This window comes from Lissotriton vulgaris, chromosome 2_1, assembly GCF_964263255.1.
Source record: "Lissotriton vulgaris chromosome 2_1, aLisVul1.2, whole genome shotgun sequence".
In the NCBI taxonomy this organism is placed as follows: Eukaryota; Metazoa; Chordata; class Amphibia; order Caudata; family Salamandridae; genus Lissotriton; species Lissotriton vulgaris.
The window spans coordinates 1,418,048,984-1,418,069,615 of NC_141687.1; the positions used below are offsets into that span (position 1 = coordinate 1,418,048,984).

Genomic DNA, 20,632 nt, shown 5'->3' on the forward strand with positions numbered 1-20,632 from the left:
TTTCTGCACAGTTTTGTAAGGTCATCGTAGGAGATTTTTTGGATGTGAGTTAAGGTGGTACAGTTGGGGGTGGGATTGATGGGGTTGGTAGGATTGGGGGAATGTTGAGGGAAGGATCTGTAGATTTTTTGGACTTTCTCTACAAAGTACGTGGCGAGGTCTTCGCATTGTTGCGCGGACGAGATGCTGGGGGAAGGAGACCTGCTACTCTGCAATTCTTGAACCAGTTTAAAAACTATTTTGGCTGGGTTAGAGCTTGAATTGATTTGGTCTGCGTAAAAGGCGGCGCGTGCTGCTCGAATGGCTTTGTGGTATATCTTTAGTTTTGATAGGTAGTTTATTTTATCCCCATTGTTGTATTCTTTTCTCCAGCGGCGTTCTGCTTTTTTACAGTCCTTACGCATAGATTTGAGTGTGTTGTACCATGGATTGGAGGGTGAGGTACGCCCTTTAGTCCATTTGGCAGGAATGAGAGAGTCTAGCCCTCCCGTAATACAGTCGTTGAAAGCGCCATAGGTCATGTTAATGTCCTGGTCGGTCTCTTGATGGAATTCACAGAGGGTAGCGTGGAAGTCACTAGTGGATAGCTTATGCCAAGGTCTTTTTAGACGGCGGGTAGGTTGGGTTTTATGCGCTAGTTCAATGACTGGTATATTCAGTTTAATGATGTAATGGTCTGTCCATCCCATCGGTATAGGTATCTCTGACGTGATTTCCTGGATATTAGTGAATACCAGATCAAGGGTATGGCCAGCTGAGTGAGTTGGGGCCTGAATAAGAGTCAAGTTGTGGGGCCGAAAGGACAGTGAGGAAGTTTTTGATAGTGGCATCGTTATACATATCAAGATGAAGGTTGAGGTCATCCAGTATGGTGAAGTTAGCGGATTTAGTCACTAGTGAGTTAGTTGTTTCAAGAAGGGCTTCGATAAATTTAGATGCTGATCCAGGTGGGCGGTAGATATAGAGGCCTGTCAGCGCAAAATGTGGGCTAGTTGTGATTTTAAAGTGCGAACACTCACAACCCGGAAGATCTTCCTTCGTGAAAGTGCAAGAAAATTGTTTTTTGTAAATTACAGCGATGCCTCCACCTCGTGTATCTCGATTCAAGGTAGATATATGGAAATTGTCTGGAATCGTGAGGTTGGGTATGGCAGAAGTACCATCACGTAGCCATGTTTCGCAAAGGAAGAGGATGTCGGGGTTTTCTTCCAGAATGAGAGAGTTGACCTCAAGGTGGTGTTTCGTGAGTGACCTAACGTTAAGTTGGAGGATCGTAAGGTGGGCAGGTTGTGGCGAGTCACGATCACGCCGAGTAGGGCGAGGGCTAGCTGTAGTGAAGAGGCAGGAATTACATTGGAGGCGCGTATGGACAAGGGTACCTGTAGTGTCCGCACATCTCCGCCCAGGGTTCAAGGAAATGAGGAGATCTCTATCGTAGAGGTAGGATTCCTATGGGGGACGTCCAGGGGGACTGGCGAGAGGCGATGTCCTGGCGAAGACGGGCTTGCCTTAGGCGCGCCCGCTGCGCTCGTCCGCTGTGCGTCCGGTGTATGCACATATTATGAAGGGGGAGAAAGGGCGGGGGGCGTGGCCTCAGAGTAGGCGTGGCCTCGTACCTCGCCGTCAATGGCGGCAGCAATTGTTTGTCGATTTCAGGCGGTTCCGCTGAAGCGTTAGATCCGCTGTGCAGTCGGCCCAGGGGCAGGATCTGGAGGTGCAAGGAAGAAGTAAGTGCAGAATTTTAAAAGCTCTGCCACAGTTTTTGGAAACTTCAAGGCTGTGTCTGTGTTTTTGGAAACTTCAAGGCTGTGTCTGCTCCCAATTTTCAGTTTTTACTTACTTGGCATTTTTCCTTTCAGTTCTGATGATTTTCAGATCGCTTATTTTCCCCCTTTCCTCTGTAGTCAAACAACTATTTCTTGTGGTGTAGCTTCATTCCAATCTTTTGTCTTACTCGTTGTTGCATATAAAGCAAGATCTATGGCTTAAGGGACCACTGTCTACCAAAAGATCCAACAAGTTTTGATGAGGCGTACGGTCAATGTGATCCTGTAACCAGAGAGGGACAAGCAAAGTACGAAAGCAAGAACATTGATGACAAGCCAGGCAAGAAGATGACAGACAAGCTGGCTATTGATAGTAGCATGCTTTGCAGGTGATTGGCCTATGGACCATGCCCAAAAGCCCTAGCTAGCTATCAGTGCACACTTAATTTCTGGAGACAGCTGTACGTGATCATCAAAATAGTGGTAGAATCCCTTGTGAATTTTCCTAGCTCACAGCAAGTAGCAGGCAGAAGCCAAGACGTGTCCTGCGATAAGTCATCCTCCCTCGGAGAAACCTGCAGTTTCTAAGAGATAAACAGAAGCAGCATGTGCAGCATAACAGTGTTCCATGATAGAAAAAAATCCTGAAAAGACATCAAAAAACAAGAACAGTCTGAGGATATAGGAAATGCCTGTGAACAACAATGTAAAAGAAAGGCTAAAAAGCATTCCATGAACAGAGCAAAGTTGTGGCCACTGACAGCATAAATCCATAAGGAATAGGTGAAAGGTCCCATCAGTGAAAATCAAAAAATTCTGTTAGAGCCCAGGAGAAAACAGAATGGACTTCGCCCATGCTGAAAAATAAAAGCTGTACACAAAAAAGCACTTTCACACAAGATCATAAAAAGAATCTAGAACTCATCTGAAGAATCCATTGAAGAGCAATAAAATTATCAGTTTGCGTTTATTCTCGAACCAAGCCTAGAGTTTGCTGACGCATTGGCTGAGTCAAAGGGCTTAAAATGTGTGAAGTGGGCTACAATTGTAAGTACTTTATGAGTTATTACAATTTTATTATTGTATTAAAGTGTTTCAAGTTGCAGGCAGACACAAACTCAAAACATGTGCATCTATGAAAGCGCAAATACTGGCTAACAGCAGTGAGCTCCCCATTCACAAAGACTATTGCCCAATTTAATCCAGCAACTAGAAAAGCTTGCAAGTTATTATGAAGGAGAAATTAGTTACTAGTAATACAAGCTCTAGTCACAGATGTTCATCCTCCATTTAAACAATAGAGTACTTTTGCAGATGTGTGGAATTGCATAATAAATACAATAGGCTTTTACATTTATTAGTTTTGAAAACATGCACATAGGATGTAATATGCAAAACCTAATCTAATTAACTCAGTCATCCTAGTGCACGTTTGACTGAAATCGCTGCCACCTACTAATGTATTTTACAAGAAAACAGAAAGTAGGGTAGGATGTTCCCAAGACTGAAAATCTGTTAGTTTCAATGTCTTTGTACGTTGAAAACTTTTTTACCCACTGTTGTGAACCCTACTTAAGATTTCCACAGCAAACTATTTCCATTACAAGTAAAAGAGTTTCAGATGGCAAGTTATAAACTCCCATAGGTGGCACACTCTCAATTTGTTCATCTCATCTTTGTGAGAATTGCAGAGTTCTCTAATGCTAAAAAAGACAATACTACAGGTCAGGATTCTGATCAACACATCTTTCATTACAAAATTAAACAAATTACATGTGGCAAAATCATTTACCTTGTTCACTGGAGAAGGTGATTCATCCTCCTGTGGTCTTTTTATACCCTTCTTTAAAATGCTGGTTGAAGGAGAAGCAGACGGAGACCAGATGCAGCGGGCTTGCAATTCACTCGGACTTCCATTTATTGAGACCAGAGTAGCACATTCAAGTCCCTTCAATTTAGGGGGAGAACCCACAATGTCAATGTCCCCCACAGCTTGTCCTCCAGAGATTGTACAGTCTGTTGTGCTTTGTTTGTTAGTTGCGTCAACACAGACCATGGAATGTCCATCAGAGCTTGGGAGGTCTAAGGCTGATTGTTCTCTAGAGGTTATATTGGGCACAACAGTCTGCTCTCCAGAGGGTGCAGTGCCCACTACTGTTTCTTCTCCAGAAGTTACAGGGCCCAGCACAGTTTGTTCTCCAGATATTACAGAGCTCCCAAAAGCTTGCTCTCCAGAGGTTGCAGTGCCAACGACAGTTTGCTGCAAAGGCGCTTTTTCCTCAAATTGTCCTTCTGTAGTTGCAATGTCCATAGCTTGCTCTTCGCAAGCTAGTTGCCCAACTACTGCAGAGTCTGATTGAACTTTGGCAGTTAAACTGCCCCCCACCTCACTTGTGGCGAGACAGCTAGAAACAGTTGGAGAGTTGTCAATGACCATTTCATTTTGATCACATTCACTAATCAATGATGCTGTGTTTGTGGGCAATGCTTCTCCCAAAATCTCGTCAGCCAAAGCATCCGTTGTCACTTTATCTTCCTGTACAAGAGCAATTGGTTGATCACACTCAGTCCCTAGAGTAACAATATGTTTCTCCTGCGCCTCTTTGGAAACACTTCCTGTTGGAGGGCATGGCTTGCATATTTTGTCGTCTTGTTCTTTAAGTTCTGCCACAGAAGCTATTGCTGTATGCGTAGCACAAAGCAGCGCTGCTTCCTCACTGTCCTCGCTGCTAGTAATCCGAGGGACAACAGTCATTTCATCATCCGAGCTAACACTAGATGCTTGATCAGACTCCTTAAAAAAGTGTGGCTTTTTACTTGAAAGCAGAAGTGTGCTCTCTGCAGAGGGTCCCGCAAAAACACTATCCTCAAGCTCCCCTTCAATGCCGCCTGCTTCGACAGCAGAAGCACTGGCAGACAATGATTTTATGTTGTGGTTAACAGGCTTTAGGTCTTGCTTCTCTGAACTTTTTAATTCAATGAGTGGCTTTTCTTGCAGCTGACCTGAACAACAGTCACAGCCTTTTGACTTCCGCAACCGTTTGCTTCTTTTGTGTTGACATTCCAAAGGAATAACACTGTTCTCTGAACTAAAGATATCAGACCTTGCTGCTGAGAAATCACCAATAGCTGGCTCGGTGATCAGGCTCTCTGTTTTTCTTAAATCTTCTGAAGCACTCTGAACAATATCATGGGTCTTATTTGAGTGCACAGATTCAAAATCCGGGTCAGAAACGTCTGCACCTATACTTTTGAGGACTTTGCTTTTGGGTTCAACCTCACTTGCACGTTGCTCAATCACCATTTCATTGGAGTCAATAAATCCAGCAGGCTCATTAACAGATGTGCAGTTCGTCTTGGTTTGATCCTTTAGCTCATAAGTCTTGCATAGCTCTGTATTGTTTTTGTCTTTCCCAGAGCTGGATTCAACTTCATTTGTCATAGGTGGCAATGGGCCCTTATCTCCTTCAATAGGTGTAGCTGAGGGGTCTTGTTTTTGGGACTGTTCATCATTCTTTGGGTCCAATGGGCTTCTACCCTTAGATCTGCCTCTAGATCGTTTTTTTGTAATTATGTCTTCTTTTGTCTCAGAACTGTCAGACTCGGAGTTTTCTGTGCCTGGGATCAAAATAAGTGATGCTCTCCTTGTTTGGTATCGTGAACGCACATTTTTTTCCTTAATTCCCTTTTCTGAACTGAAATCCTGGGAATCGCACGTTTCAGCCTTCCTACCCTCATTCAGGGAGCCTTCAATACTTTTACCAATGTCCTCCTGGAGAAAAGCTCCTTTCTCACAGAGTTCGCTCAAATCTTTTTTTTCACCAAGATCACTCAATATCTTTTTCTTAGCAAGATCACATGAAACCACCTTTTTACCAGGTTCACTTGCATTGTTTTTGCCGAGATCGCCCAAAACCTTTTCAGGAAGATCTGTCAAAACTTCTTTTTTAATGCGATCGCTCAAGATATCTTTCCCAAAACCACCTGCATCACTATTATCAACCAGATAGTTTTCATTCTGTCCACCTCTTAAAAGTCCATCAACCTTCTCCGGTATAGGTTTGTTTGGTTGGAAATCACCTTTTATTTGTAGTGCATTTTGTACACACATTTGTTCACCCAGACTAGCATCTTTTTTCAGATGGTCAAGTTTTTGTTTATCATCAATACCAGATTCTGAGACATCTAATCGCCGTCTTGAACGTCTGAGTGACATTTGGTTCAAAGCTGTATTCTGAATAGGTAGATCTGAATTATTCTTCAGATCTAAAATTCCTTCCCCAGGAGGCTTGTTTTCTTTAGATTCAATATCAGCCTGTGCCTCATTGACCCGCTTTGACTCCTTAACACTCCCTTCTAATGGTATTACATTGGATTCTTCTTGCTGGGTATCCGGAATACACTCAGCATCTTCAAGATTCATTTGTTCCTCAATTGATTTAGGTTCCTCACAAGTAGATCTGTTCATGGAGTCTTCTACCTGACCTCCGCTTGCTAAAAGCTCAACTTGGCTGGGACGATCAACTTCAATCATGTCGGACTTTTGCCCTGAGCCAAAAGAATCAGTCCTGACAATTTTAGCACCCAATACATTTTTCTCCTCCATTTTACGTCCCCCCACATTCTTTGCTTGTGCCCCAGTAGACGATTTATTAACACCAGGGACAGTAACAATGTTAGACACTGGGAATTTGTTTGAAGAGGGGCTAAACTGTTTATTCCCTGAACTGTCAAACTTTTCTAAAGTGATGAATGACAGTCTTCGACTTGCAGGCGGTGGTGGTGTGTCAGAAACTACATCAGAAGACACAGAGCTATTACTGCCAGTTGAAGTGTTTCCACCAATGGACATATTTTCTTCCTTATGGATCGATTCATCCAAAATCTTCTCTTCAGGTAAGCATTCAGTGTCCTTGTTGCTTCCAGGTGCTTCTGTGTCCATCTTATCCTCCTGCAGAAAAAGAAAATAATTGAAAGTTTAATATCAAAGAAAGTAAATGTTTGTTAGTGTAGAAGGCTAGCTTAGTATATGGTGCACACTTATTTAAGTGAAGTGCCCTGCGCTAATCCAGACAACCCTTATGGTGATTTTGGTGATGGTGGTCTTAGACAACCATAGAAAGCTCTTCTAGTTGTGGAAAGCAGCCTTCAGGCTTAGTCCGGAAGGAGTGTTAAGCAGCTTCTTTTAAAATAACTAATCCAATAGTGTAGGTTAAAAAAAACACAACCACACAGGGTAGTTCTAGAAATAAGTATATTTATTATACACACTCACGAACACATTGGCATATCTCCTACCTGGAAACTGCACAATAGTTAAAATGTAAACAGGTAAGCACAAATAAGACAGTGGTCTCCAGGGGGAGACCAAACCATAAACTAAAGAAGTAGAATGCGAACTGTGACTGAAGTTGGGACTTGTGTCCCCAGTCTTCTGGTCCAAGGAACCATGTGAGACAAGTACCTAGGAAGCCCACGGAGGCTGTGGGCAGAGTGGAAACACAGATGCGTACTCAATGGAAGTCAGTGGGAAAGTTGTGGTGTAGTTTTTAAGGACCCTTCCAAGTGGACACTGAAGAAGCTCAGTGGAAGACTGAAGGTTGGGGAGTCACCCCATCCGTGGATACCCCAGGAAGAAGGATACCTACAACAGGGAAGCCGGGTACATAGGTGGGAAGTGACGTCGGAAACCGCCATAGACCACAATGGAAGACTTCAACAAAGACGATGCTGGCGAAATAAGGAGTCTGGTAAAATCCAAGGATGGATTCATGAAGAGGAGAACATGCAAGTAGAGGGGATAGAGTCTGTCACTCAGAAGTGACCAGGGGGCACAGAAGACCAATGACCACAGAGGACGAAAGATGCAGGAAGGGTGATGGTGACCATGTTGCAGCAGAAGCCGTTCACGAGCTGCCCCACGTCGGAAGTCTAGAACCAGGGTGTCCGGGTCCGGCAGGGTCACCAAAAAGCCTTTGCAGCAGCAACAGACGTGATAATTGAAAAAGGTGCAGTGCTGGGACAGGTGCAGCGTTGGGACCAGTCAGGTCCTAGGGACTCACCAAGTGCAGGAGTCCGAGCAAGCCCCAAGCAAGCGGGGGAGCCTACTGAAGTCAAGGAAGACCCTCAAGAGGGCAAAGGAGACACAAGAGGACCTCTAGCAGCTCCCCAAACAAAAATGCAGGCCCAGGGTGCTGAAGATGCGGGGAGAATGAAGATTTTGGCAGGAAGATGCTGGAGGAAGGAACTGTTTGTAGCACGAAGATCCCTGGAGGACCAAGCCAACTAGTCATGGCAACAGCAAGTCGACAGTGCACAGAGGTTCTGTTAAAGTACGTTCAGGCTAGGGATACTGGCATCAAACTTGCTGAGAGGACAGGTTAGGCCTAGAGGGAATTGCAGAACCACCACCTGTGTTGCTGAGCCTTTCGGAGCCTGTGAGACGTAAGGAGCAGCAGACCGTCCGCTTCATTGCGGTATCTGCAATTGAATGGAAGAGACTCCTCCACTCCAAGGGACATTCCTTCATTTGTCTTTCATCCCCATGAGCTTGTAGATGAACTGGATGAAGCAGCGGCACAGACGACGAAGATGACTTGCAGAACAACAAGACTAGGAGCAGCAGGAGTCTTCCTTGGTGCAGTCTCGGTTCCAGGTGAAGTCCAGCGAAGTCCAAGGTGCGCAGAAGGTTGAAGTGGTTTCACGACGAATCTGAAGAGCAACCTCCAGGTAAACCCTTAAGTACCCTAGGGAAAGGGTAGGAAAACTAAAGGGTCCCTCCCAGAGGAGAGTCTGGACAGAGGGGAGGATTCTTTGTCTTTTGTCCGGTTTTGCACCAGAGCAGGAGCCAAGGGCTCCCTGAACTGGCTCAAATTAGAGTATGCAAGGAGGGCTCCAAATGTGCCATTCAAAGCAATCTTGAGGTGCTGGTAAGCACTTCAATACACCAAGTCCTGTCTGGGAGGTGGCCACATCTCTGACAGGAACCTGAGGTTCCGTAATTTTGAACCCGTTTTATAAAGGTAGTCGTATCGTGCCGATTTTGGTAACAGCGAACCGCAAATGACAAGTGCGACCGCAAATGACGAGTGCGGTATGTACAAGTGTTTTAGTCATGTTCGATTGATGGATTCACTGTGTATTCAGGGATTTCGTTCTGAACCTTCGGGTTCCATTTTGTGTACAGCAGCCATTTTGTGGTTGCCCTCACATAGGCCGAGGACTACGGCCGAGCGAGTCTTTGGGACACATACACCTTTGGCTGACTTCTGTGTGACCTGAGCGAACTGACTCCATTGCCCGAAGCTAAACTTGTTGAGCGAGTTCCTTGTTCGGCAGCTGGTCAAGATAGAGATCAAAGAGCAGGACATTGCTGAGTTTATGGTACACGCACACACCCTTCTATCTTGCTTCTCATCGGTTTCTGTTCCTTCTTTTATGGCCTATTTATGGTTTGGGTTGAGGTCTTTTATTATAGGTTTGTCCGGCCTGTCCGAGCAAGAATGTTGGGCTTTCCCGTGTAATTGATAGTGGGCTGGGCAACTGAAAAGTGGGCTTGTCGTTATGTGATACCTTTTGCAATGTCACTTGTGATTGGATAGTTTGTAAATAATTGTTGCTAGTCAGAAATGGGATTTTTGGCATAAAAGACGATGTCTCGCAATACGAAATTGTGCAGTCTCTAGCGAACCACCCGTGTTGTGCTTCGTAGACCTTTGTTCCTGGTTGCAGCCAAAAAATGTGATCTTTGACGTCACCGAGAAGTATCCCGTGTCTCTGTATTATAAGACAGGTGAACCCGAAGACATTGGGCGTGCCCCTGGTGCCGCTGGGTTCTAAAACCCGGTTCTTCACTTGGCGCCCAACGTAGGGCGACTTCAGCGGTACCGGTCCAAGCCTGAAGATCGTGAGGAGCTTAGTGTGAAAATTCTGGAGGAAGGCCTACCACTTCATCGACCCCTGTATGTCGTCGTGGTCCGAAAGTCTTTGCTGCGAGGTTCCCCGCTTTCCGACGGCTACGAAGGACTGCTGCCCTGACTGTCGCCCTGTTTTGGACCCTTTGACGATTTGTAGAGCGAGACGATAGACGGGTCTTCTGGTGACATGATCGATACCTCAGTTAAGTATGAGTGGAGCGTCTCCCAGTCCTTAGTTTTTGGGTATCCCTTGGGATCTTTGATTTGGAACTTGCAAGCTCTAAAGCAGAGGGACTCGTGTATTCGCGAGACTATCGTATTCGATATTCCCTTGAAGTTTGAAGCGACTAGTGATCGAAGATGCCTGGTCTTAGCAGACTTGAAAAGATATTTTTAATAAGGATTCCCGATTGGAGGATTCGTGTCCGGTGCCTCCAATTGGAACTCCAACCTATGAGCTCTATTTGAAACATGGCGTGGGCCCCATCACGTATAATGAAGTGTGGGTTCGCTACACTAGGAAGGATGGTGTCCTAAAGTGGCCCCAATATGGTAGTTATGACACGGAGATTTTGGATAATCTGGAAGTTAAAATGTTTAAGAAGAAAGCCAGGCCGGCGATGTATGACTCTTTCTGCTTTTGGCGAAAGGAAGCCAAACAAAGAAATTAAATTAGCGAAGAGAAATAAAAGAGAAGGGTATCTCGATAATGCAGGCTGCTATACAGTTTAAAGATAACGAAGAACAAGTGAGTGAGCAGTTGCACAGGCAACGTAAAATGGAGATTGATAAATGTTATCCAGCCATGCCACCTCTTCAGCAAGGTGCAACGAAGGAACTTGAGAATGATCCTTTGGTGTCACATTTGTTGAGTTAGTCACCCCCTTATGTGCAGAGTGCTACAGCACCTCCGCAACCTTTAGTTGCGCAACCTCCGGTTGCTTTGCCTCCTGTTGTACAGCTGCCAGCTCCTCTTCAGTTGGCTCCTATTCCTCTGGCGCAGCCTTCTCAGGGGCCGCCGACTTTGCTACCTGTTTAGTCTTTAATTCCTACGACTTTGTCGCCTGTATGGTCTACTTCTTCTGATACTCCTTCTGATACTACTTCTACGTATACTTTGTCTCATTCTGTTTTTCCTCCTGTTCTTATGTCAACTTCTCCTTCTGTTCGACAGCGAATGACTGAAACTGTTACTGGTCGTTTGTCTCCTTTCCTTGGGTCATGGCGTATGACCCCTGTTTCAGCGCGTAAACAGTTGCGTAGCCAAAATGCCTGGTCCCGAAGAGCGGGCAGTATTGGATCATTTAGCGCATAAATGGGTTACTAATTCTTTAAGATATGATTTAGAGTCTGTTATGGATGTCTGCCGCCAATGGGAAGCACCGAAGTAGAGGTATGTTTAGGACAAGATGTGTACTTTCCTTCGTGAAGAATGGGAAGATGGTGATTTGGGACAGACTCCGTCTGAGTTGTTCCGTGTACAGTTAGAGTTTGCAAAGGGTACGATTGTGGGTCTCGACGTTGAAAAGAGCAGTAGCGACACTGCTTTCGTTTAGGAGCGAGTCTCCTTCTCAGCCGTTGTTTGAGCCTGATCCTTCTGTTAGGAGAAAAGTGCGACAATATCCGATGAGAGAGGTTCCTCCAGTGTGGAAAGATGCAGTTCAGGCCGATGCCGTTAATGGTATTCTAGCTGCGCCGGCTCATTTTCAGCGTGTTTGGGTACATGTTCCGTGGAAGCGAGCTGAAGTTTTGGCTCTTAAACAGACTTTACCTGACACCCGTAAAAATCCTGCAGGGTACTATATGGAATTATCACAGACTGCAAACTTGTGTGTTATGAATCTAGCCAATATAGACATGTTTGGAAATGTGGTTCCACAGCCTTTATGGGGATTGATTAGTCACCCTGATCATGCGCAGGAGTTAGGGGACACATGGAATAATATTGGTGCTGCGGATGGTCGACAAAATGGTGGTGCTAAACCGGAGCCTTTAGTTGTACACTTCCTGGTAGGATCATTACTTACATGAAGATTTTAATGCCTGCTATGCAAGTAAACTGGGACAAATTGTCTGCATGTAAGCAGAAGAACGATGAAAGTGTGTCTGATTTCTTCACTAGGTTTGAAGAGCCGTTTATTGACCATAGTGGTAAAGACATGAGTACGGAAGGTGGTCAACAGTTTGTTGATAAGTTTGTGCATAACTTGCTTCCCGAGTTGTGTACTAAGTTGAAAGGATTCAGAGAGTTCTAGGGCTGTTTCTTCGTCGGCACAGATATTGGCTACTGCACAGTACTATGAAAATAGGGATAAGGATGAGAAAGATAGAGCAGACAAGAAGACTAAAGATCTGAAGACGAAGGTTCTTTTGCAGCAAGCGTATCCGCCTCGTAATAATCAGCGTGAATATCAGCAACCTTAGCAGTTTCAGAGAAATTCGCAAAGGTTCGAGTCTTCTCAACCGCGTTTTCCTGTAGGCCCTAATCAGTGTGCGTATTGTAAAGAAGAGGGTCATTTTAAGAATAGTTGTCCGGTTCTGTTACAGCGCGCGAATGGTGCTTCTGGTGCGAGAGGTAGAGGTGTTCAGCAAGCTCCTGGAGGTAGGGGACGTGGTGTGTTCCCCCAGAATGTGCGTTCCTTTCCTCCACAGAATTAGATGAATTGTTTTGATCAGCAGAATGGTGCGTCTGGTAGGACGACTCAGTACTATGCTGACGACTACTATGTCGAAGGTGAGAATATGGACGGTAATGATTGCTAGGACAGCCATAGACAAAGAGAGGGAGTTGTTTCAGTTCCAGTAGATCAGAGTGGACCTTATGTTGAAGTGATTACATCAGGTGTGTCAGAGCCTTTTCTGTTGGATACTGGTGCTGCGAAGAGTTCTATTATGCACTCTAAACTCCCTGGCGCACCTTTGTCTGGTTTGACTAATGTTTCAGTAGGTTTTTCTGGTGCCCCAGTTAGTAACCCGATTTCTAGTCCTTTGTCTCTTTCTGTTGGACCTTGTGAATTCGAAGCACCCCTTATTCTGACGACAGGTTGTGGTGAGAATTTGCTGGGATTGGATCTATTGAAGAGATTGTATGCGACACTAAATTGTTCTCCTTCAGGAGTACAACTTACATTAGGTAAGAGAGTGATCTCTCCGATGTATTTGTCGAAAGATCGACTTCCGGTAGAATTGTCTTCTCTTCCTGATACTCTTTGGGCTACTGGTCCTAATGATGTGGGTCTTTTGGAGATCCCCCCCATATGTTGTGACACTGAAAGCGAATGCTAGACTGCCACGTATTCCCCAGTATAGGATTTCTAGTGATGGTGAAAGAGCGTTGCTAGCGATCATCTATGACCTGATTAAGAAAGGTGTGATTGAAGAAACGAGAGGTAATGTGTGCAATAGTCCGGTTTTGTCTGTTCTGAAACGTACGGATTCTTCGCAACCGCCTTTATATAGGTTTGTGATCGATCTTCGCGAGGTGAATAAGATTGTAGTTCCGCAATTCCCTGTTGTGCCAGATATCACTGCTTTACTGACCATGATTCCAGCTTCAGCCACCTGGTTTTCGGTGATTGATTTGAAGAATGCCTTCTTCAGCATGCCGAGGAGAGTAGGAATATTTTTGGCTTCTCTTTAGGAGGCCGAAGTTTCCGGTTCAAGCGCGCTCCTCAAGGCTATTGTGAGAGTCCATCAGGCTTTGAAAACACAGCTTGATACGATTGTCTTACCTGATGGTGCTGCTCTTATTCAGTATGTCGATTTGTTAAATGCTGCTGATACTGAGGAGATTTGTAAAGAAGCTACTTTGTCGTTGTGGCGTCATTTGTCTGACTTCCATCATAAAGTGTCTCTTTCGAAGTTACAGTATTGTCGACAAGAAGTGACCTACTTAGGTCATCTCTTATCGAAGGAGGGAAGAAGATTGAACCCAGAACGAATTCAAGCGATTGCGAAAAGGAGTGTGCCAACTACACAGAGAGAAGTGCTTGCTTTCCTGGGTATTACGTCATATTGTAGACCGTGGATTCCAAATTTTTCATTTCTTGCGAAACCTTTGATAGCTCTTACTGTTAAGGATACTCCGAATCCGATTCCTTGGACTGACAAATGCCAGAAGAGTTTTTTTGAATTGCGCGATGCGTTGTGTTCGGCTCCTGTGTTGGGTACCCCTGATTACAGTAAGCCTTTTACACTCTATGTCCACGAGAGAGAGGGATGTGCATTGTCAGTCCTGACAGCAGTTCGGCGATAAGCAACGTCTATGTGCGTATTTCTCGTCGACTTTGGATCCGGTAGCTAGAGCGTTGCCGAGTTGTTTGAGAGCTACAGCAGCAGCTGCTGTTTCTATTCGACAGTCTGCTGGTTTGGTGATGAATAATACGTTGATTGTGATGGGTCCACATGCAGTGGATACCTTGTTGAATAGGACCAAGACAGCACTTAACTAGTGCTCGATTGTCAGGTTATGAGTTGACACTCTTAGCGAGTCATGTGCACATAAAGAGATGCAATACGTTGAATCCAGCTACGTTGTTGCCGATTTCAGTAGAAACAGATGTTTCTGAACAGCATGATTGCTTTCTTAGGACAGCGGAGAAAACGAAAGTGAGAATAGACCTTAGGGACACTCCTCTTGCGAAGTGTGATGGTACTTATGGGTAGATGGTTCGTGCTTCAAGCTTCGGAATGGTGATACGACTGCGGCATATGCTGTTACAACTTTGCATACGATTGTTGAAGCTGCACGTATCCCACATAATTCAGCTCAAGCAGCAGAGTTGATTGCATTGACAAGAGCGTGTGTGTTGTCGAAAGGGAAAAGAGTGACTGTATATACTGACAGCCAGTATGCGTTTGGTGTGGCTCATAGTTTGTCGCTTGTGGAAGGAACGTGGGTTCCTCAAGTCTCCTGGAACGAAGATTCAGAATGGTCAGTTGGTGAATGAACTTCTTGAGTCACTTACCTTGCCGATGCAAGTTCCGATCGTGAAATGCAGTGCACATAAGGATACCGATAAGGTTGGACGTGGTAATGCGTTTGAAGTTTCGAAAGATGTGGCGAGGGATGTGATGAGTCGAATATATGTTGCAGGTCCGGCGAGATGGGTTCCGGATAGAAGTATGTGTGAAGATACGATAAGTGTGTAGTCAATTCAAGATGAAGCTACAGAAAAAGAGTTGAGTGTATGGAGAGAGAGAGTACGGGTAAATTGGATTAGAATGGTTGTTGGGTTGAGTTGTCAGAGCATCAGCGATGGTTGTTACCCGATGGGTACGTGCTTGCAGTGGTTACGATGGTGCATGGAATGGCTAATATCAGAGCGAAAGGGATTTGTAAGTTGTTGCTCCAGTATGGCAAAATGCTGGAATTCCTAAGTGTGCAGGGAATCTGGTTAAGAATTGTATGGTTTGTCTGATGTACAATCCTGGGAACTCCAACTCCAACTCCAGCTGGTCATTTTGCGCCTCCTACGTATCCGTTTGAGGTTTTGCAATTAGATTTTATCCACATGGAGAGATGCAACAACCTGAAATACGTACTCGTGATTGTTGGTGCCTTTTCGAGATGGATAGAAGCATATCCCCTGAAAGATAATACTGCCTTGTCCACAGCTAAAGCCCTTGTTAAGGAATTTTTCCCTCGGTATGGTTTGCTGAGAATGGTCTGGAGTGACAATGGGAGTGAATTTGTGGGTCAAGTGATGAGTGTGTGATGGTTTAGGTATCCGACAAAAGTTTCATGCTGCAAATCACCCCCAATCTGCAGGTTTGGTAGAATGCTATAATGGCACCCTTAAATGAAAATTGGCCAAGATACAGGAAAGCTCTGGTCTCCAATGGCCCGATGCTTTGCCATTAGCACTTTTGTCAACTAGGATGACTGTACATTCTCGAGTGGGACTTAGTCCATATGAGATAGTTTTTGGTCGCCCGGCAAACCTATGGGGAGTGCCGAGGCCGACCAAATTCAGAGAGATTGAACACCCTGTATTGCTCTACTATCTGTATGATTTGACGGCTAAATTGCGTGTCTTACACCAACAGGTTCATGATACATTGCCTTAGGCTTCTGAAGATTCAGGACACGCCATCAATCCTGGTTCCTGGGTCCTGGTCAAGAATTTTCAGTGGACAAAGAACGATCAGCCCCGCTGGACCGGACCCTACTTGGTGCTATTACCTACGCGATCTGCAGTGCGAGTGCACAGGAAAAAGAACTGGATCCACGGCATACATTGTAAGAGAGCTCCTTTGCCTCTGCCGTACGACCGGTGAGTCCAGGAGGGTTTTCCTGATTCAGAAACTGACACCGTGCCTCGTTTTCTGCCTTTTAGCGAAGCACGTTTAATTGGGACAAGTTCTGAGCGTGAAAGCGACGATCTTCTGCAAGAAGCTGTGCCACCGTCAGTTCGACTGGACACTTCCGAACCTGGACTTTTGTTTTGCGATCAGACATTGCCTGGTAAAGGCCATTATAATTTGCGACCAAGAATCGTGGGTCTAATAAAGTGAAAATTACTTTCTTTGCTATTTTTGAAGCTAAGCTCTCCCATCTGAGAAACTGTTTTGGCCGATTTTTGTTTTTCGAACCGCCACCCGGGTTCAGCTGTAGGGTCGAGGTATAAAGACTTAGAGCGTACTGCCGTGTAGACACAAGGTCGATGGTTCTGGTTTGTTCTAGGGCGTTCCCTGGGACATTCAGAGGTACACTGAGCGAATCGAACCAACTGCCGCAAACAGCACGGTTAGAGGATGGAGTTTTTCGAGATGGAGAGACCTGTTGAAGAAATGAACTTTAAGAGCAAAATGTGCAAAATTATGAGTAGAAAGTGTGTCTTGATAATATGTCTTTTTATGTTATTTAGCTTTATGATGTTCTTGATGGGATATATTATATTCTCTTTTCAAGTGACGTTTGCACCCACTACACAACCCATACCTTCTACTGTTTCTTCGCATTCTTTTCACCCTCTGCCTGAACATGAATCCATTAGAAGACTGGAATTTGTTAATAACTCCTTTGTTCAGCTTCTGCACCAACACCAGCTAGTAGTGAACACTACTAACTGTTGGGTGTGTGGCCTCATACTACTGATAAGGTATTCCTTACCTGGACCTGCCTTTCAGCTACAATGGTTCTGTGTGGGTATACAGAACGATGTTCATCTATGCTCATGAAATTTATCCCCGACGTTCTGTGAAAGACAATCCAAAGAATAGTGCTCTAGTTAAGGGTATAGTCGATATGATTAGAGGAATTAATTCCTATGAGACAATCCCGAAAGATGACTAGCGCAGGGGTCTCCAAACCGGTCCTGGAGGGCCGGATCCATGCCAGATTTTTAAAATAACTACATGTATCTCAATGAGGATATCCCAAAAATCTGGCATGGATCCGGCCCTCCAGGACTGGCTTGGAGACCCCTGCACTAGCGTATATTGGATGAAACGTGACTGGATATGGAGTTAGTCTGAGTGAGAACCAGCGAGCGAAAAGATCCTCTCCGATTTGGATCGTACCCCATCGGGTCATTTTTGTCTGCAAGGTAATGGCAAGAATCCGAGAGCTCAGTTAGGGAAGAGTGTTTGCACTGAGACGTATGTTTTTGCGTCCCAGACTTCCCCATCGTTTTTAGCAGCTAAGGGTACCTATTTTGTCTGTTACAATAGAGCATACACATGGTTGCCCCCTGATTTCTCGGGCACATGTTTTGTCTCGTTCCTGTTGCCTCATACGTATACAGCTGCGGCAGATTACCACAAGATGAGTTGTTGGAGGTGTCTTCAGTAAGGAAGATACCGCTGGACAAGAATGCAAATGCTACTTACCAGTATGCATCTGTTCTTGGCATGTAGGGCTGCTGACATTCATATCTGTGCATAGTCCGCCACCTAGTGTTGGGTCCGGATGATTGCACATTGTTGTCCTGGAAGAGTCTTCGAAGTATCACGAGATAGGTGGCTCCTCCCCTGGACTACAGTGCGCATGGGCATCGCCTCCATCCCCAGATTGTTTTTAGCCATTGGCAGAGATGGAGTGAAGAAGTGAGTGATGACCATGCTATGAGCATATGTGTGTAAATGAATACATACTGCAGCTGCTACAGGCGCCGGGGAGGAGGGTGGGCGATATGAATGTCAGCAGCCCTACATGCCAAGAACAGATGCATACTGGTAAGTAGCATTTGCAGTTCGAGGCATGTGGGCTGCTGAATTCATATCTGTGCATAGAATACATAGCAGTCCCTCCATTAGCGGCGGCCGCCCGTGCCAGCTGCAGCAGTCTGAAAAAGTGTTTTTAGAACAGCCTGACCAACAGCTGCCTGTTTTGAATGCACGTCTACACAGTAGTGCTTAGTGAAAGTATGAGTGGTAGACCATGTGGCTGCTCTACAGATGTCTTCTAAGGGAATGTTACCTAAGAAAGCCATAGAGGCCCCCAACTTCCTAGTGGAGTGGGCCCTTGGTGGGATAGTGAGAGTGCGCTTAGCTTTAGCGTAGCAGATCTGAATGCACTTTACTATCCATCTAGCGATTCCTGCTTTGGAGATTGCATTTCCCTTGTGTTGTGTGGCAAAAGCAACAAAAAGTTGTTTGGTTTTGCGGAAATCTTTTGTCCTGTCCACATAGTACATCAAGGCCCTTTTCACATCAAGAGTGTGGAGCATGCGCTCCGCCAGCGTCTCTGGGTTTTGGAAAAACACCGGCAATTCAATTGTTTGGTTCATGTGGAACTGTGAGACCACTTTGGGTAAGAATTTAGGGTTAGTGCGGAGCACCACCCTATTAGCATGTACTTGGAAGAAAGGTTCTTGGATGGTGAGCGCCTGCAGCTCGCTTACCCTCCGTAGCGATGTAATTGCTACTAAGAACGCAACCTTCCAAGTCAAAAACTGGAGTTCACAAGAGTGCAGTGGCTCAAAGGGAGGACCCATTAGCCTTGTAAGAACCACATTGAGGTTCCATTCTGGAGCTGGTGGAGTCCTTGGTGGAATGACCCTTTTGAGTCCTTCCAGAAAAGCCTTGATAGCAGGGACCTTAAAGAGAGACAGGTGCTGCCTATTCTGGAGGTATGCTGCCATAGCAGACAGGTGAATGCGGATGGAAGAGTACGCTAGATTACATCGATACAGGTGAAAGAGGTAACATATGATGTTCTGAATGGAAGCATCTAGCGGGTCAATGCTGTGGTCTACACAGTAGATGACAAACCTCTTCCATTTAGCCGCATAACAAGCTCTAGTAGTGGGCTTCCTTGCCTCCCGAATGATGTCCATGCAATCAGGAGGAAGATTGAGGTAGCCAAACTCTAGGACTTCAGGAGCCAGATCGCCAGGTTGAGCTGTTGCGGATCTGGGTGCTGAATGTCGCCATGGCTCTGCGTCAGAAGGCTGGGAGTGAGATGAAGCCTTTGATGCGGTACCACGGAGAGTTCCAGAAACGTGGTGTACCATGGTTGGCGAGCCCACGTTGGAGCAACCAGGATGAGCGTCATCGAGTGTTGCCTGAGCTTGCGTGCCACCAGCGGTATCAGAGGTGCTGGGGGAAAAGCGTACGCAAATCTGCCTGACCAGTTCATCCACATCGCATTGCCCTGTGATTGGGGGTGTGGGAACCTGGCGGCGAAGCTTTGGCATTTTGAGTTCTCCTTTGTGGCGAACAGGTCTATCTCTGGATGACCCCACTTTTGGAAGTACGGTTGGAGTACTGATGGATGTATCTCCCACTCGTGCATCTGATGGCTGTGCCTGCTGAGCAGATCCGCCATTTGATTGACCTTGCCCGGGAGATGCTCCGCCATGAGGAAGATGTTCCTCTGAATGGCCCACTTCCACATGCTCTGAGCCAGATGAGACAGCTGTGGAGAGTGTGTACCTCCCTGCTTCTGGATGTAGTACATGGCCGTCATGTTGTCCGTCCGGATCAACACGACCTTGTTGCACAGATGTACTTTGAACGCCTTTAAGGCCATGAAGATTGCCATCAGTTCCAACACATTGATGTGCATCCTCCTTTGCTGAAGTGTCCATAGTCCCTGCACAGTGTAGTGGAGTACATGCGCTCCCCATCCCTGGAGAGAGGCGTCCGTTGTCAGGATGATCTGTGGGACAGGCTCTTGGAATGGTCGGCCCTTGCAAAGGTTTTGTGGATTCCACCAATGCAGAGAGTTGTACGCCCGACCGCTCACCAACACTAGGTCTGTCAGTCGCCCATGAGCCTGAGTCCACTGACGTGCCAGGCACTCCTGAAGCGGACGCATATGTAGTCTCGCGTGCGGGACAATGGAGATGCAGGAGGCCATCATGCCTATCAACTGCATGAACACCTTCGCTGGAAGCGAGTGTTGGGGTCTGAATCGCTGGATCAGCGCCTGGATACTGGCGATTCTCACTGAACTCGGCTGCGCAGTGGCTGCCAGAGTGTCGATTGTCGCGCCCAGATACTGTCGCACGTGGGCGGGCTGGAGATGGGACTTTGGGTAGTTCAGAGAGAATCCCAGATCGTGCAGGAGGTGAATGGTGCGTGACACGTGGTCTACGCACTGCCGTTCCGTCTTTGCCTGAATAAGCCAGTCGTCTAGGTATGGAAAGACATGGACGTGCTGGCGACGGAGATGCGCCGCCACAGTCGCTAGACATTTGGTGAAGACTCTTGGTGCCGTGGTGACCCCGAACGGCAGGACTCTGAACTGGTAATGCTGGTCTAAGATCGTGAATCTGAGATACTTTCTGTGGGAAGGATGCAGGGGAATGTGGAAATAGGCATCCTTCAGATCCAGCGTTGCTAGGAAGTCCCCCTGTTGAAGCAGGGGAAGCACCTGCTGCAATGTGAGCATATGGAAGTGCTCCGAGTTGATATACCAGTTCAGGGGCCTGAGGTCCAGGATCGGCCTGAGCGATCCGTCCTTTTTGGGGATCAGAAAATACAGGGAGTAAACCCCCGTTC

The 20,632-nt window shown here is 46.0% G+C and overlaps 1 protein-coding gene across 2 annotated transcripts in view; it reads right to left on the bottom strand.

Annotated features, from left to right (window-relative positions):
• Window positions 1–20,632, bottom strand: part of RIF1 (replication timing regulatory factor 1) — a 424,226-nt gene that overhangs the window by 72,974 nt on the left and 330,620 nt on the right. For both annotated transcript variants that reach the window (XM_086957241.1, XM_086957240.1), the window contains one exon: window positions 3,559–6,717. In XM_086957241.1, coding sequence (XP_086813367.1) covers window positions 3,559–6,717 — 3,159 coding nt within the window. The remainder of the gene's footprint in view (window positions 1–3,558; window positions 6,718–20,632) is intronic.